This window comes from Electrona antarctica (genome assembly GCF_951216825.1).
Source record: "Electrona antarctica genome assembly, chromosome: 8".
NCBI classification, from domain to species: Eukaryota; Metazoa; Chordata; class Actinopteri; order Myctophiformes; family Myctophidae; genus Electrona; species Electrona antarctica.
In genome coordinates this window covers 24334322-24352422 of record NC_136789.1, presented here as the reverse complement: position 1 = coordinate 24352422, position 18101 = coordinate 24334322, and the positions used below count along the sequence as shown (strand labels likewise).

The window sequence follows — 18101 nt, the reverse complement described above, 5'->3', positions numbered from 1 at the left end:
CTGAAAATAGGTGAAGGAGTTTTTTTTTAGGGTTCCACCACCCATGGCAGACAGAGTTTGGTGCGTGTGCATGTCCAAAAGTGCAGCACCTCACTGGGGAATGGTTTTTTGGTATAGACTATTATTCCGGAATCTTGGAGAGAGCCCTCGCGGCCATATGTGAGCTGTTCTAATCCCACTAGAATCCCATTCACAGAGCCGTGCTGTGCTGTGCTTTTTTTTAAAGAGAGAAAGAAAGAGAGAGGGAAAAAGTGTAATAAAGGGACCGATTTTACACTTTCTGCTGCCGTCCTGTACTGATTGCAGACCGATGCGTAATTCCCTTTCAACGAGGCCCTGGCCTGCATGAGTGCATACCGTCTTGAGTAGGCTTATTAGTGCGGAGATGTGTGCTGCATATTGACAGTGCAAATAGCATTTAATTGCTGCGCGATGTATTTTCGTTATTATAAAGAAAGACGAGGACTTAATGTAAGACAAATAATGACGCATAGGGAAACCGTTATTTTCTTGTAGTTCTTGAGTTAGGATATGTCTTTTGACCTATAGACTTATGTTGCTTGGTCAGACTCACACGCGCCCACTTCCACTAAGAACATTTAGGCCTAATAGGTCAAAGCTCTAATTAGGCCATGTCGGTTATCAGTTATTTTATTTTAGGCTATTTCTGATATTTTAGCCAACAAATGTTTTGTTGATGCACCACGGCCCGCTTTGGCTATTAGCTTAGGCCTATACGGTCTTTTTCAAGCATATATTATATTACAATATTTATTACAATAATAATAATATATATATTTTTTAAATACTTCAGGGGAAAATTCGGTGACTCAACATAAAACCTATTTTACGGCTATGGAGTGATCTTCCGTAGTAAAATCGAGATACATTAATTATCCATCAACAATGTTTAATAGGCAGAGCAAAGTCGCCTGCTTATAAACCTTGGATTTTGCCGATCCAAGTTAATTGAGGTTATAAACTAGGCCTACTCAATAAAGTACAACCAAACACATATTAACACGTCACATAAATAGGCCTATATGCCAGCACTGCGAATCAATGGGGATCATTTGAGGGGCAAGGCCAAGGGGGTGACGGCACAACGAATTAAATGACGGGTGGTTGATAATATCACACAATCATTTCCAACAGGCTAAATTCATTTTTGAGAATGGCCACAGGCTATAATATCTGTGCACGTGTTCTCTTATTTTGAATGGTCACTTAATTGAGTTCGCAGTAGTGATTCTACCATCGAATTGCCCTGAATGGAGGTTGAGGCTGGAAAATGATCAGTTGTCGAGGTAATGTCAACGCTTAAAGTTATTACTAAACAATAGACCCTCAATATAAATTAAAATGTCAGGCTGTTTTGCACGTATAGATGTGATAACTATACATTAATTCTAAATTAGGCATATCATCTTTGAAAACCATAGCATATAAATATGATGATGTTGCATTGGAAGTATTTATGTTAACATCAAGTTCATTTTGATCGATGAAGCTGCGTGCATGCATGGCAATCTGGAAAATATATACGGTGCAGCTGCGACTGAAGTATATAAAGGCATGCAATTAAGTATATATATATATATAGCCTAACAGACGAATTATTAATGCAAATGAATACAAACAAAAAGGCCATTTGAAATAGATCTCCAAATTTCACATTGAAACAGTTTTGTGTATATATGTATGTATATATATATATGTATATATATATATATATATATATATATATATATATATATATATATATATATTATATTATATAACACACACACACACACACACACACAGCATAAATTCTATAGGTATAGGCGGCAATTATAGTCTGCATGCTGAGGAGGAATTTCACATTATCAACATTAAGGCTGCATATTTATAATCTATTCAATAAACGAGCCCTTTTCAACTATACAATGCATGCAGAACGACATATTAAGGTCTCATAATAAATATTCTCGCCGTACATCCATCCACATCCATCCATGCACGACTCCCAGTCCCTGTGCTCATAGGCTACTAAACTAACTATACATCACACGTGGCCACGGACGACGAGAGGAGGAGGAGGGGTGGAGGGGGCGTGACGTCACCGCGAGACGAGCAGAGCAGCGGTGTGGTGAGGAAGAAAACCAAGGCAGCGCAGCGCCGAGGCGACCAAAGCGCTCATTATCTGAGGACACGACATCTACAGCCCCACTAAAGTGGATTTATTGAACACCTGCATATGGAGACATTCTGAGGGTTTTTACTCCTTTTTGTGTGCGTGTGTGTGTGTGTGAGTGTGTGTGTGTGTGTGGTGTGTGTGTCCGCTGCCACTGCTGGGAACTAACTGGTGAGTAGGCTACTATATAGTCGGCCAATACAATACTGTTTATATGCCTGAGTATTTTTGACTAAGCAAAATGTGCCTTTCAATGAATGCATATAATCCTAATCCGATCCGTCCATGTTTGGATACAGAGTTTAGATGGGGATTAAGACTATATGGCTGCATGTGTATACATCGCTTATTGAATAGACATCAGCATTTATAGCGTTTTTGATAATAAAAGGATCGAAATGTTTTGAGTTATATAGCCTAATCACAATGTGCGTCTGTGTGCCAGCATAATGACACTGGCTATATGGATGCTTTAACCCATGGTTCTCAAAGTGTGGTCCGCGGACCGCGCCAGGGGTCATTGAGGGTGTTCCAGGTGGCCCCGCCGCATGCATTCAGCATATAACATTCCAAATCAGTTGTACTTGTCTTTAAACCTAGCAGCTATATGAAAACGCAAACACGCTGTGAGCTTGTAGATCTGGTCTTTTCAAAAGGTCTTGAAATTCTTTGGAATTAAACGTTGAATATTTTTTTTGAAACATTTTAACAACACACATCTTGCATGGGGGTCCCTGCATGGCACAATATCGTTTCTGACGGGGGTCCGTGGCCAAGTTCATATAGATTGTGCTTTAACCGACCCACAGTTCCAAGAAAGAAATATAGACGTCCAGGCTGGGTCCGGCGATTGCAAGAACGAACCATTTAATTTAGATTATTTTAGTGTATAGTAACCGCAGCACTGTCAATGTTAAATGACAACAATCTCTGAATGACATGGACCATATGAAATGACAAATAATTGCTTACGCTGACTGACATGGCAAATTAACCCGATGAGAGTCTGTGTCAACCAACCAACCAACCAACCAGTGTGTGTGTGTGTGTGTGTGTGTGTGTGTGTGTGTGTGTGTGTGTGTGTGTGTGTGTGTGTGTGTGTGTGTGTGTGTGTGTGTGTGTGTGTGTGTGTGTGTGTGCGCGCGCGCGCGCGCGTGCGTGTGTCGAGAGAGAGAAGCGAAAGAAAATGATGTCAAGATTTACGGTCGACGTAGAATGAGCAAAGGGATTCCTGGAGATAAGAGGGGTTATGTGTGTATACATCATGGCAAAGATAAACTTTTAGCAACGTCAAGATAGCGATCTGTGAGTAGGCTATAACACGCACATTGTCGCACAATACAGCCTTATACTGGTTGAGGCATTATTTAAACCATGACTGGGAAGTTGGAACGTCTGAGAGGGAATAATTCTCTAAAGGTTTAAAAAGGTTTACTTTACATGGCTTATCGTTGAGCTTAACAATACGATGTATAAATGCATGGCCTATAATTTATCCACCAATTGGCTGAATGAGAGCAATTCATTATCTAATAATAGGCCCAAAACGCAACAGATTCGAAAAGATTTGACAGTGAGATATGTGAATTTTGATGTTAATTATACGTTTCTCTTGTTTTCTGTCCTGCAGGCAACTGGAATGGAACTGAATCTGTCAAAGAATGTAATCTCTTGCGGGGACACAGGTATGGATGCATGTTATTGCACACGTTGTGCATGTGCTGTACAATTCATGTCCTATTTATGTTTTGTCATTTTAGGGAGATTTGCTTTTTGACTGCAAAGCGTAAAGGTCTAGGGTTGTTGGAACATGAGTGTGTATGAGTAGCCTAGAAGTGCAACACGCTGTAAATCACACATGCGGAAACACAATGATATGATGCAAACGTGAACAAGATTAAATATTTGAATACAATTTTCGTATGCATTGCCAAAACGCGCCGGCAAACATTTTGAAACAATAGCGTGTTAATCCTGGGGTCATGTTCCTGATAGGACTTCTTTGAAGCCCACGCAATTTTCGTCTAGCCACTATATAGATATAGACCGTATCAGTGCTGCAAGAAACATTTAAAATAGTTATATTTAAATGGGATTTAAAATAATTCCATCATTGTCGCAGAATGTCTGAGTAAATCGTCTGTCGTGCCTTCTTAGTTCTTACTAAAATAATTACATTAATTTACAACATATTTACTACATGTTAGCCTAAAATGATGGGAAAGCATTAACTTGACTAAAGGGTATTAATTACCTTCCAACTCACCCCCGCAGCGAAAATATAAATTAGGCCTACATTTGTTATGAATAATATAGTTAATTTTATGTAAGGCCTATAGCCATTCCATCAGGTGGCATTAGAATTATATTTGTAATTTTTTTAGACATATATACTTTAAACTAAAGGCTAATCCTTATAGTACAAAGGTAAACAGACGGTAGACAAGTCACAAAGAGCTGCTGTCTCACTTAAAGCTGATGGACAGAATCGGGGAAGGATTGGCTGCATCCTATAGCCTACACATTGAGATGAGACAGATCCTCGTGTATTGATGTAAAATGTTTAAATGTTCTGACGTTTGTTTTGTTGGGTAAAACACGAGGGTATAAGGCATCTATATGCCTATACTGTCTGTGAGAGGTATACAAGTAATTCATCTGAAATTCAGGATGTAATGGCGGGGCTTCTTCCATAATTACCCACGTGGTTATCGGACCGGCGGGGTCAAGCAAACCCGACCGAGTGTTCGGTATAGCCTACCAGGGGACGATCGCCAGGGTGATATGTAGTCTAGAATAGTCACCACCACCGTCCTGTCCTCTATGCTCACATTACCTGCCGTGTCCAGTTGCATCCGTGTGCCCACGTCCCTCTCCTTTCAAATGGAGCAGCAAACCAGCTTTTATAATTGTCTGTAGCCTACGTTACACCTTATAGCTTCCCCATGTGGTTTGTTGACTTTACAATACAAAGATAGCGTGTGTAAAACAAAAACACTACAAACTAATCAAATTCCCGTTTTGTTTGGTTTATGATTAACGACAGTCGTCGGGTTTATTTTCGCTTCTCGCGGGGGAAATGTGAGTGTTAGACTACCATACCACTTTGTTAGACTAGTGTTAGTGTTGCTACTGGCCTCGTTGACCTATCCTGCCGGATGAAAAGGCTTTTCATGTCATCCTTCACACGCGAGGCGAGTATACACTCCCAACCGGCTATAACACATGCTTCTGATGGGCATATTTAGACAACAATCCCTCGTATTAGCATAATTATTACCCCTGAAAATCGATTGGACTGTAAATTCATAAACTCACCATCATAACACCTCCGCTCCGGCATGTCAAAACACACCGGTCGGAATATTTACGCACGGCCTTTACGCACGCCGATGACACAATGCAACCCCCAAAATAACGACTTTATAAGTTCGGTTGGCCAACTGCCCCACTGGCCACTGCTATACACAATCACCACAGTGAGAAGAAAAAAATAAAATAATAAAACACATGTTGACACAATTTAGAAACCGCAGCCACACGGGATGAACACACATCTCTCTCTGAGGTAATTTATTACAAAACGGTAGAGGTTTGCGCGGTGGTCATCTGTTATTATTATCCATAACTCGTCGACGTCATCGCTCTTGGTCATTTTTAATCACGCACTTATGTGTAATTAATCAGTGATGCTGATTGTTTCTTTCATTTTAGGAAAGGGGCTCTGAAAGTCGACGCATGCTCTCTTAATTATAACAATATATAACCATGTCGACCACAAAACTCAAATTTAAGACAATTGCAAATAATTTGATATTATAGGCTATATTGTGAAAATAGCTGAATCAAAGAAATACTTTTAACAGGACAGATTGGGATTACATCATCAAAAGCACCCATCACACAGCAGTCTACCTAATGCTCAAGGCTTTGTAAGACAAGAAGTCACTGCGGTTATAAGAAGGCTTGAAAAAGTATACACGGGAAAAGGCAAGTGACTCTTGAGAGGCTGCACAATTGGCTTTTGAAAGGCCCTTCAGGGAGTTTTCCAGTCGGACGGGGTCTCATGTCAAAAGTCACTGTCATACAATGGCCTAAAATGCTTCATACTGGCGCCTGGCGTGATCTTTGGGCCAGACGGCGCACTGAGCAGGCCTTAAGCCGACATACATTACCTGATACATGCAGGTTATCCTGCAGGTCGACGTGCGTAATTTGCGCATAACCATAAGATGGAAAAACATAGTGCTTTCAACTAATTAACCACTTACAACCGGGGTGTCCCAATTTTGACTGCATGCCATTATACGTGAAGATAATCAAATAAATGCATTCATATATTTTTTCTCAACCAAAATAGTACAAATAGTAGATCTGTTGCTTCCACGACATCCACCATTTTATGAAACTATATATGGCGGTAAAAATCTGTCTCAAATGGTTTATAAATTATATTCCACTTCTCCGTGAGTGTGTAAACTAAACTGTTCGCCCACCTAAGCCCAGAAATGAATCAGCACTATACATACTGCAGTGTCTATAGTATAACTGTATAGGCCCATATATATGCAGACGTCAAAATAATTGCCAATATGCCATTTCGCCTCGGTAGTTTTTGGCCAGCAGGCGCCGCTTTGTTGGAATTACAGATGATTGTGTATGGCAGCAGACTAAATTTGGACATCAAACAAATCAGTTCCATCGGGTTGTGATCCTGCATGGCCAAGGTTGGTGTGAGAGCTGGTATGCGTCGTATGTGTTCTTGCGTGTTTTTGGTCTGCACTATACACAAGTATACTATACTAAGTATAGTATACTTAAGCACTTGAACCCCAAATCCAAATATCCAATATCCCTATTCTGGGCAATATTAATCAAAAATAGCGGATCTACAAGCTCACAACGTGTTGGGTTGCGAATATGCACATTGAGCTTGTAGATCGGCTATTTTTGGCGAAGAGATTGTGTAGTGTAGACGGAGTGGTCCAACTACGGTTGCAAGCACTATAGACAGGGTTTAAGTGCATGGTCCTTTTGCACAAAATCGCACCTGGCCAACATATCAATCTAACTCCTATATATTCTATTTGATCAAGTAACACCATATTGCAATATCAGGGATTTAATATTGACAATAAACCCCCTTTAAAAAGCTTTTTTGGCCTCCGAAGAAGGTTGATGTCCACAGGGACGCTGAAATGCCCCCAGCCATTAAGTGATTACTTTTCAGATTACATTATTCAGTAATTAGCGAGACACTGGCCAGACGCGCCATCAGACAGTGTTTGTGGAATTTTATATAAGAAAGTTTTCAGCTTGAGGGCAGTGCACGATGTGGAACATGTGGTTCCAATATGCACGGGGGCTGGAGTGCAGTTCCTGAAGTTTCAATGAATACAGTTAAGCCCGTATTCATTGATAATTGTATTGATATTCATGTCAGTGTGTTGATTGAAGCAGCAGAGCAGTGCATGCATGGGCATCGATGTGATGCATTGGCATTGTGCATGGCCTTCTGACACTTTCTGTGTCACTTTCTCAGAAGTGCAGCTGTCAGATGCATAATCTAGTATTGCTTTTGCACATTTGATATAAGATCCTCCTTCTGCAGTTATTTTGTATTGATTATGTTGGTCCAATATATACGATAGGAAATAAAATGTTGAAACAACAGAATTTTTTTGGCGTTATCTTAGAGAAGACAAGACATGGCAAGCACTGTGTAGCACGAGAAGGCGTGAGCGAATGGGAGAGGAGGGCGGGGGCCGGGTGTGTGTGTGGGGGGGGGGGAGTGGATCCTCATGCCTTAACTTTTATTATGCGTGATTGTTTACATGTCGTAGAAAAGAAAAGCCAACTAAAATCTCACTGCCCATAAAACGATAGAACGACACTTCATATACTATAAATAAAGCTCGATAAGAGAGACATCTTCCACTTTTCGTGCAGTGCACAGCTTTGAAAGGAGGGTTATGCAGTACAGCTACAGCTAGGGCAGACCTACATGGCAAATGTTTATTCAGCTCCGCACATATTCCAGATATACATTGTGTGCCGAGTGTGTATATAAGCGCACCCTGCAGCCCAGCTGCCCCGTTCCATTGCAGCTTTTGCATGCAGGGGGACGTATTTCAAACATGCCTGCATTGAATATAAAAGATCCATTTTTACTCCGCAAAGTTTCCATGCAGTGCAGCAGTGCAAAAAAAGAATGAAAAAAAGGGAAAAAGCGCGTCACCATCACCCTGTGCGCTCCCGTGAGATAAAACTCCCCTTAAAAAGCACTATCCGCAGTCCAGTGCTGTGCTGAGCACCCTGCTATGTGTGTGTGTGTGTGTGTGTGTGTGTGTGTGTGTGTGTGTGTGTGTGTGTGTGTATGTGTGTGTGTGTGTGTGTGTGCGTGTGCGTGCGTGTCAGTGCGCGCGCGCGCGTGTCAATGCGTGCGTGTGTGCGTGGGTGGGACTGACTGATTTCTGGGAGGTTAAACACAGAAGATGGGTGGGTCTCATCTCTCTGGCTCCGAGAGCGAGAACTTCCACTCGATCACGACAGACATTCTCACCAGCGGAAAGAACAGTAACAACGGCGGCAGCGCGCGGGTCGTCATTCCTTGGAAAAAAAGAGAAAAAAGGGGCCCGTGTATTTTGTTGTATCACAGAACAAAAAAATAAGAATAATCTCGTGGATTTTTTATTTTTTTGCACAGTTGTCTTTTTTAAATTCCCCTTGCGATGGCTTCTATTTGGCAACGGGTGGATACTTTCATAGTATAGCTGTTGTGAGGAAAAAGATCCCGCACACACAAGTAGGATTCACATCCTTTCCTTTCCATTACGCATCATTCTTTTCCTAAAGGTGGGATGAATTTGGACAGAATCGCGGAGGCCGTGAGACCGCCGCCGCCGCAGCGCGACGTCGTGGCCCCCACGTTTCATTTGCCGAGATCCACCACAACCGCCAACACCAGTCGAGAAACGTTAGAGAACTCAAGCAGCGAGTCGTCAGACACAGAATTAGCAGGTACATTATACTAGGCTACTCACTGGTGCAAATGGCATTGCAATAACTCTGCAGTATAACTCTGAACTCCTTAGGTCGCTAACAAGTTATTTCATGTTGACATAAGCACGCCTCTAATACCGTGAGCTCTATACAGGGAAATGGGTGCAAGAAATCAAACTAAATACGTATCGTATAGGCTTATACAGAATGCAACAAAGTCTGTCCATATTCTGTCCACTCTTCCAGCATAACGCTCGCTTCTAGGGGAAATAAAATGGGTTAGCAGCTTATTGTTAGTTGATTTATTTCCATTCCACGCGGTATTACGCTGCTGAGCGAAACTCTTGGCAGGAGGACACAGCAAAATTACTAGTGTTTAACTCTGTAGTAGCCAGTGTTGAAATGTGGGTCTATTTTACACAGAGTATTTTACTGTCAACAAAAACAGCCTGCTGCCAATTAAATTAATGTGATTAGCTTCTAAATAATATAGGCTACATCCACTGCGTTACGTTTAACTAAAAGCCCAAAAGCCTTGTCAATAATGTGAGCAGAAGCGTTCGAGGTTTGATTTTATTATGTTCTAGACAGATATAGGCTACAAGTAGGTGATATATTTTCAGGCAAACAAAGACGCATTGTTCATCGTTGAAAGTATGCATGGGGCCTGTTGTCTACATGAGCAAGACATTTGTTGTTGTGCAATAGATTTAAAATGTTGTTTATAAATTAAATATGTTATTCTGAGGCCTTTTCTTTTAATTGATTTTTGGGGGCGAGATTTGAACAGACCTGTGCATCATGCATGTGTATAACCTTCAACGTGCAGGCCAGCTTCAGTTTAGCCTGCATGTATACTTAACTGGACTATAGTAGTAAGAGTGGACAAACTCAATAAAAAAAAGAAAATATTTATATATTGCGTGTGTGTCTGTGTGTGTGTGTGTGTGTGTGTGTGTGTGTCTCAATGTTTTACGCAATGGCAATGTTTGATTATAGTATAGCAGTCCTTTTGGTGGCATATATATTTTCTATGCATTATATTATTTTGTATTTTGACTTAATTGCTTACACGCGGGAGTTTGCTTGTTTGCTTGTTGTGGCAGCGGGGTGCTGGCACTGGCAGCTGCCTTTAATTGTAGTGCTTTCCATAGCTTAACATTTGGGGGAAGAATATAACACGTTCGGGGCCTTATAAGTCATCCGAAATTGACACATGTAAGGAATATACAACAAATAGTTCCTTGTTTTATGGTTCCACAGAAAAGGAGCGGAGTGTCGAACATCGAAGCGATGACGGGAACGCGGACGACCCCAAAAACAAGAAGAAGCAGCGGCGGCAGAGGACTCACTTCACCAGCCAGCAGCTGCAGGAGCTGGAGGCCACGTTCCAGAGGAACCGATACCCGGACATGAGCACCAGGGAGGAGATAGCAGTCTGGACCAACCTCACTGAGGCCAGAGTCCGGGTAAGAAAGCCCAGGCCTTATGCCCTATACTACTTACTTATATAAATTATATAGTAGGTTATAGGCCTGCAGTGCTTTAAAAAACCTTTTCATGTCAAGAATGAATATGGCTTGGCCCCAAATGGCAAACATTTGTAGGCTACTATTAATTCAATTCAATTGAGCTTTATTGGCATGAGAAAACATACGTTTACATTGCCAAAGCAAGTGTCAAAATATAGTAAAAACAGTTGAAAATGGGAAAAGTATATATAGTTGGAGGGGGAACCGCATTTTGTAAATGTATTATCATTATATATATTGTTAAAATGTTTCAAAACAATATGTATTTTTAAATAGCAATGTGTGTGAGCTTGTCGATCTGCAATTTTCAAATATCTGATGTTTAAAGAGGTTAAACACATTTTGATGCATATCATTTTGTCTAAGTGGAACACTTTAATCCTTCAATGACCCCTGGTGGTCCCCGGACCCCACTTTGAGAACCAAGGTTAAAGTGCAACAGTGTAGCTTGCCAAAAAGAACAGATCTGCGTGACAACGTTCGCATTGATCATCCCCATGCATGCACGCATTGTTTGCATGCAGATCTGTTCTTTAAAATAAGCTTTAGTTATAGTTAGTGTGAATGTATTTAAAAGAAAGGAAAAAAAAGTTGAGCATGCATTTGAATGCGTGAATGCATTTTGGGAAATTTAAAGGTAACATTATCTGACAAAGACAATGGGACAGTTAAAGTGTTTTTCCGTAGGTTGATTGGGTTCAAGGTTACAGATTATTTCATCATAATAATTACACAGTATTGACTATTGCGCCCCCCCAAGCGCCATTATAGTCGCTGGTTAATCCTTGTGCCAGGAGACACCCCTATAGGTCAATAACAAACGTAATGACAATAATAAACATACAGATTGAAACAATGTTTATATATAGGCCTAACATTGCTAATTTATTTAGCCTATTAAAATAGATGTTTCCATAGACATGTCTATGGAAACATCTGAGACGAGTTTAATGTTGTCAGTGTTTTTATTAAAGAGATATTCTGTCTGTCATAAAAGACAATTCACACATAATATATAGGATATTACGCATGAATTTACACATGTTGAATCAAAAGTTGTGAACACAACTATGAGAGCCTATATAACTAAAGCTCTGTTCTGTAATGTTATGGGGTCAATAAATGAATTAAAAAAATGCTACGGAAATAAATAATTGATAATATAATAACACATTATATTATATATATATACATGGAAGCATTGTATATCAACATGCAACATTTTTTTTTCTAGAGCTAATGGAGAATTGTCCTTGTGATGACATAACACGCTTAATTGGTCTGTGCTTTGCGATAGACAATTTAATCGTGAGAAATGTACACTCAATTTTAGTTGGCCTAAAACAATTGTTTTTTTATTTTAATTTATTTTCACAGCCCCGTGGGCCGTGCTACTGACGTGATCTCTTAGTTTTAACAGCTGGCGCTTAAATTTCCAACGTGAATAATGCAATTCACATGACACACACACACACACACACACACACACACACACACACACACACACACACACACACACACACACACACACACACACACACACACACACACACACACACACACACACACACACACACACACACACACACACACACACACACACACACACACACACACACACACACACACACACACACACACACACACACACACACGTTATACTTTTATTAAATTAGTTTTATTATTATTAGGCTATTGATATGATTATTAGTAGTACAAAGGATACACGAATTTGGCCTACTATTTATGCACTGCAGCCTGCTGCAGTTCAATACAGACATAGCAACCTATTCATATTTCAAATTAATTATGAGATGATGACAGAACATGCAGTTTGGACAGTTTAAAGTGATGCAGGAAGATAACTCTGTATACACTAAAGCTGGAAGCATTGCTATTTCGAGGTGTAACGTTGCAGCGGGCTATCACTCCATATGAATTATAGTATTATAGTCTAAACTGTTTTGAAAGTGGTTAATACGTCGTTCATTATAACGTATACGCTTTCTGTTTTGAAAGTGTGTTTCAAAACCTTGCTTATATACTCTCCGTGTGTTGTGGTCTAAACTGTTGCAGATCTACAAGCTCACACAAGCTTGCAGGTTGCATATTTCCGGCGCGCTCAGGTTTTAAAGAAGCTAAAAAGCACTTATGCTGACGAGGCTCTTTCTGAAATATATACGCTGCAGTCCATCGCCCTCTATAGAGCTCTTTGGCTTGTGTCACATCGCTCACATCTTTGTGGACAATTTGTGAATACCACCATGTTCCCAGCAAATTGCAAGACTATAAATAGCCTCGCGGGGCCAACTAAAATTATGCTATACTTATAAACTGTTTCTACTGATAATTTTAAAAAATGAATTGTAAAGTGGCCTGCGAAGTGGGGGCTAATGGATATTTTGTACATTTCCATAAGGAATGGCGGATATATAGTTGGCTTGGCTTTTGTGTTTTAGGTTTAGGATATCAGCATATGTATTACCCTGTGTGCGTTGCACGTCATTTTAAACATTAAAATATACATACCATTCTTTAATGGTAATATGCTCTAAACACCAACAGGCCTATCCCACGACATTATTCGGATTATACTTAAGTAAAAGTAGCAATACTCCAATATAGAAATAAACTCTATAGGCCTACTCAACATGTCCCATGCATTTCAAGTTCTCAAAATTAATGAAAATCTTTTGAAAATATAGCAGATATACAAGCTCAAACTGCTGCGCAAAGGCGTCGTGAGCTTGTAGATCTGCTATTTTCAAAAAGCCGAAATATATAGGGCCGAATGTTATTCTGTTTTTAAATAAGAATCAAAATCTACAAGTATAACTATAACATTTTAAAATAATAGTGGAGCAAAAAGTAGGCTATATATTTGCCTCAGGCTCTGATATGTATAAAGTAAATAGATATTGAATATGGGAAATACTCATAAAGTAAAAAATACCTCAATAGTGTAGGCCTACGTAAAGTAAACGTAGCCTACTTAGTTAGGCCAATATACTGCTATCCACCATGTACTGCTGATTAATTACTCACTTAGGTACACTACATTCCACTTCCACAACATTGACGTTCCTTTTCCCCATTGCATTGCTCTGTCTCCAGGTGTGGTTCAAGAACCGCAGGGCCAAGTGGAGGAAGCGGGAGCGCAACCAGCAGATGGACCTGTGCAAGAACAGCTACCTGCCGCAGTTCAGCGGCCTCATGCAGCCCTACGACGACATGTACCCGGCCTACACCTACAACAACTGGACCAACAAGGGCCTGGCGCCGGCGCCGCTGTCCACCAAGAACTTCACCTTCTTCAACTCCATGAGCCCGCTCACCACGCAGTCCATGTTCTCGGCGCCCAACTCCATCTCCTCGATGACCATGGCCTCCAGCATGGGCCACGCGGCCGTGCCGGGCATGCCGACCGCGGGCCTCAACAACATGAACGGCATCGGCACGTCCACCATCAACTCGGCCATGTCCTCCTCCGCCTGTCCGTACGGGCCGCCGGGCTCCCCGTACAGCGTATACAGGGACACGTGTAACAGCAGCCTGGCGACCCTGAGACTCAAGTCCAAGCAGCACCCGACCTTCGGATACAGCGGCTTGCAAAGCCCCGGCTCTAGCCTGAACGCCTGTCAGTACAACAGCTGACGGGTCGGCAGCCATCACGAAACGCCCTGATGATATATAAATAATAACCGATAATCAAACGGGGAAGGTGTGCGCGAGCTGCCATCCATCCACCCACCCACGGGGACAAAAACAAGACAACTAAAACTGGATTAGTTGCAATCATTTTGTTTTTCAAAAAAATGGATTATGCGGGTTGTATGTGTTTACCAAAATGAACTTGCACAGCAATTTAAAATATGTCCATGTTTTTTGGATTCATGAGTAATGAAGACGTGTTACAACATTGCTGCATTTGATGTACATATAAGGCCGAACACGAGAGAGACAATGGAGCGGTTGTTGCTTTTTATTTTTTATTTTCTTGCTCGCTTTTGCTTTGAAGACTCGCTCCAGTTTGAACATGGTTCTAAGGGGGGGGGGGGGGGGGGGGGGGGGGGGGGCTCATGCTATACGCACGGATTAGGAAGAGAAATTTCAAACATAACACGAATCCGGATCTGGTTATAAAAGAAGAAATATATATTGTACATATAGTTAAGTAGACTTTTATATTGCTTGTTTGTGTGATTTATATCCCGTCTATGCAGGGGGGCGCCTGCCACAGGCCCGTTTTAATGCGAACCGTTTCAGTGACTTTACTTTTATATGTTTTGTCTGGACTGGAGGATTTTCGTTTTTTCTCGTTTTGCTGAAATAGAAACCCACGCATGCTTTATCTCGAGTGCAACGTGTTTTGTACAAGTTGGTAATAATGTAAAACTTGCAAAAGTAAGTTAATTAGCCTATATATATATACAAAAGGTGATTCAACGTTCTTCATGTGTTTATGGTAATGTTTGTTTGAATAAACAAAACAAAAAAATATATAAGTTTATTTCAAGTAGCCCATTCTGTAACATTTTTAACGAGTTCAAGGAGACCACTTTGTGAGGAATCATGCAAGGGTTATTGAGGAGGGAAATAAATCTATCTATGCCTTTTGATCAATCCAGCAAGAAAAGACTCGGGTGTATATTAGGAACCCCAAAAATGACCTTTTATAAACAATTATTAGACTAGACAACAACACATAATAGGCTATGTTGCAGCCCAGTCAAACACAATTCTGCATTTTGGTCGTTTCCTGTGTTCTCGCATGTTTTTATTTGTTAATTCTATAGATCGCAATTTCTGTTAACATATAGGTTATTTCATGTGGCCCCAGCCGCAGAGGAGAAACAGACGCCCTGTAGCGGAATTTAACCTCCAATTTAGACTGCATAATACTCGCTGTGCATGTGAGAGGTTTGAATTGCCTATATATACGAGGCAAGTTGGCATTTTTTCTATTTGGATTCTTGATATAATTTCTTAAAATGTGAGCTGTGGCTGCTTCTTTCTCGAGCCTATAGACTTGTTTAGTAGGCCTATATGTCGAACACAAGTCAACTTGCATGCAAAACAGACTCACCACAAGGCTCAATGGTGAAATATATCCACATGTCTCAGATTGTTCAAAAGGGGCTTTAATATCAGTAAGCATTCACTAAACCTATTTTTCTGCATTCACTAAACCTTCCACATGCAGTGGACTCCATATGTTGTATATGCTGGTTATATTATGCTTTCCAAGAGCGACCATTTAAAACGTTCAGTCAATACGATATCTCATTTTTGACACCTGCGGAAATCCCCATATCTATATTACCAACCATTAGACTGATATTAGCGCTTTGCAGGCATGTAACAGCAATGTTTACTTTCAATTAATGTAACTGATAATGCACTTTGAAGGGTTTTGACTACACAGCCCTCATTTGATATTGATGTGGTGCTGCATGCAGTGATATTTATTGGTTAAATCTAAAAGTTAAATGTTAGATTATAGAAGCTCTTCCGTGTTCCATGTTTGCTCAACAGCAGCTAGGGGTCTCCCCGTATTCCCAGCTCTTTAGTAAACATGATAAAATACATGCTCAGGTGGGTTACACATTTCATCCAATCAGGATAGACTGAGAACCAAAAAGTATAATTTAGCATGCGTTTCAAGTTCAAGATGCATTTGTTTATTAAAATGTCACTGGTTTATGTTTGTATGTTTAAGATCGACTCTCCTGGTTGGATGAAGTTGGTATCCCGAAATGAAAATTCATTGTGCGATTTAACACAAAATATGGGCCTAAAAAACCCCAACAACTTTGCAATGCCTATAAAACTAGCCATACCAGTTTCAATTAGCCTTCAAAGTTTGTGTTTCAGGCTATGTTTATGATTAAGAACAGCATCCATGTCTTCAGTCTGCAGGGTGCGCCTCATGTATACTGCAAGGGTCAGGGTGAGAGTTTGCTCAGTCAGAATATGAGCATGCATGCGCACGTAGGCTATACTGACTGACTGTAATTGTAGTTATCTGCCTTGATTTGGAAATATTTGACGATAACAAAAACGAATTCAATCCTCATAGAGATCACAGCGGCAAACAAAGTACGATTGTCATAAATGCAATAATATACCGTGCAATTATATCACAAGAGCTGTATATCACTTGAAAAGCAGCTCGTGTAACAGTGAATAACCCGGAGGGTAAAGTTCAAAATGTCACTTTATAGCCGGTAAATATTTGAACTAGTATTTCCCTGCATGCTCGCAGAGAAGGAAGTCATTTCAGGTGCGTTAGTTTGGTCGTACTTAAATCCTATAGTCAGAACGCACTTCAGTTTATGTAACAGCAAACGAACAACAAAGAATAGAGTCGAATAACATAAACAGGGACACTAAACAGAACCAGGCTAATTAGAAATAGAATAGCCTATAAACTCAATTATTTAGTCTGTGTCATTCTATCTTATCATAACCCATTTTAAAACTTGTAAAATGTGAGGACTCTTTTCAAAAGTTAAACTTCACTGTTTCTGTAAGCACATCAACTATAAGTTATAACGCAACCCCACTCCCACTATAGGCTATACGTTGCACACTTGCTCAAGGTATAAGCAGAGGTGTTGTAACCTGCTATCATATGTCAAGCAGTATTTTCACCAGTAGAGGGTGGGGTAGGTCTTGGGCAACAGATCAGTCAAACACGAACATTAGCATACATACATAGAACTTTCTAATAGTTTTAAACCATTTTATTTATTAGCCTATAGCTTCAACAAAAAACAAAACAATGTAGGACAGGGGATACAACTCGTTAGGAGTTCTCTCTATCAGTCCAGTGCCGTTTAGACTGGACCAGTCCGTTGATAGGCTACAGTCATACAGAACCAATCATAATTTTAAACAGATCAGATGCCTATAGCCTATATGTTTGTGTTTTACCTGTCAAGTCAGTCACGCATAATTCCAAAATAGCGAGCCACAAACATGTTGGTTGTGAAGTGTGAACTTGTAGGCTACTTGTATCGTGCAACGAAGTATCGGCCATCGGCCTACACAAGCATACCCCCCCCCCCCCCCCCACACACACACACACACACACACACACACACACACACACCAATATATAGCAAACATGCAGTCAGTCAGGGTTAGTGTTTAGGGTTATAGTTAGTGTCTTTCTTTCCATTTGAATATGTAAATAAATATGGACATCGCAGCATTCCCTCATGACCTAACTGCTCCACTCTTCCTTTAGTTAGCATCAGTATGGTTTATGGAAATAAACATAACATAACATGCAAATATGAACCCTCTTGAGACAAATTATTAGCAAGTTGTACATAATAGGCAAGAGGGGATGTTTGTGACTTTTTTGTAATGAATCAAATGTAATT

At 40.5% G+C, this 18101-nt stretch overlaps 1 protein-coding gene across 4 annotated transcripts; it reads left to right on the top strand.

Moving 5' to 3' along the window:
* Nucleotides 1-2143: 2143 nt before the first annotated feature.
* Nucleotides 2144-15220, top strand: pitx1 (paired-like homeodomain 1). 4 transcript variants are annotated; one of them, XM_079508783.1, is made up of 5 exons: nt 2144-2347; nt 3807-3861; nt 9032-9196; nt 10442-10647; nt 13825-15220. In XM_079508783.1, the coding sequence occupies exons 2-5, from the start codon at nt 3816-3818 to the stop codon at nt 14362-14364; spliced, it is 957 nt and encodes a 318-aa protein (XP_079364909.1). In that variant the 5' UTR covers nt 2144-2347; nt 3807-3815; the 3' UTR covers nt 14365-15220. The 4 variants fall into 4 exon arrangements, with proteins under 4 accessions (XP_079364909.1, XP_079364911.1, XP_079364908.1 ...); XM_079508782.1 differs by lacking the exon at nt 2144-2347 and adding an exon at nt 3429-3595; XM_079508785.1 differs by lacking the exon at nt 9032-9196.
* Nucleotides 15221-18101: the final 2881 nt, after the last annotated feature.

Bases quoted from the DNA above. Each gene is read 5' to 3' on its own strand.
- pitx1 (XM_079508782.1), top strand. From the start codon at position 3,551: ATGACTGGGAAGTTGGAACGTCTGAGAGGGAATAATTCTCTAAAG. The intron at 3,862-9,031 runs GTATGGATGCAT...CTTTTCCTAAAG, and splicing joins AATCTCTTGCGGGGACACAG to GTGGGATGAATTTGGACAGA. The intron at 10,648-13,824 runs GTAAGAAAGCCC...CTCTGTCTCCAG, and splicing joins TCACTGAGGCCAGAGTCCGG to GTGTGGTTCAAGAACCGCAG.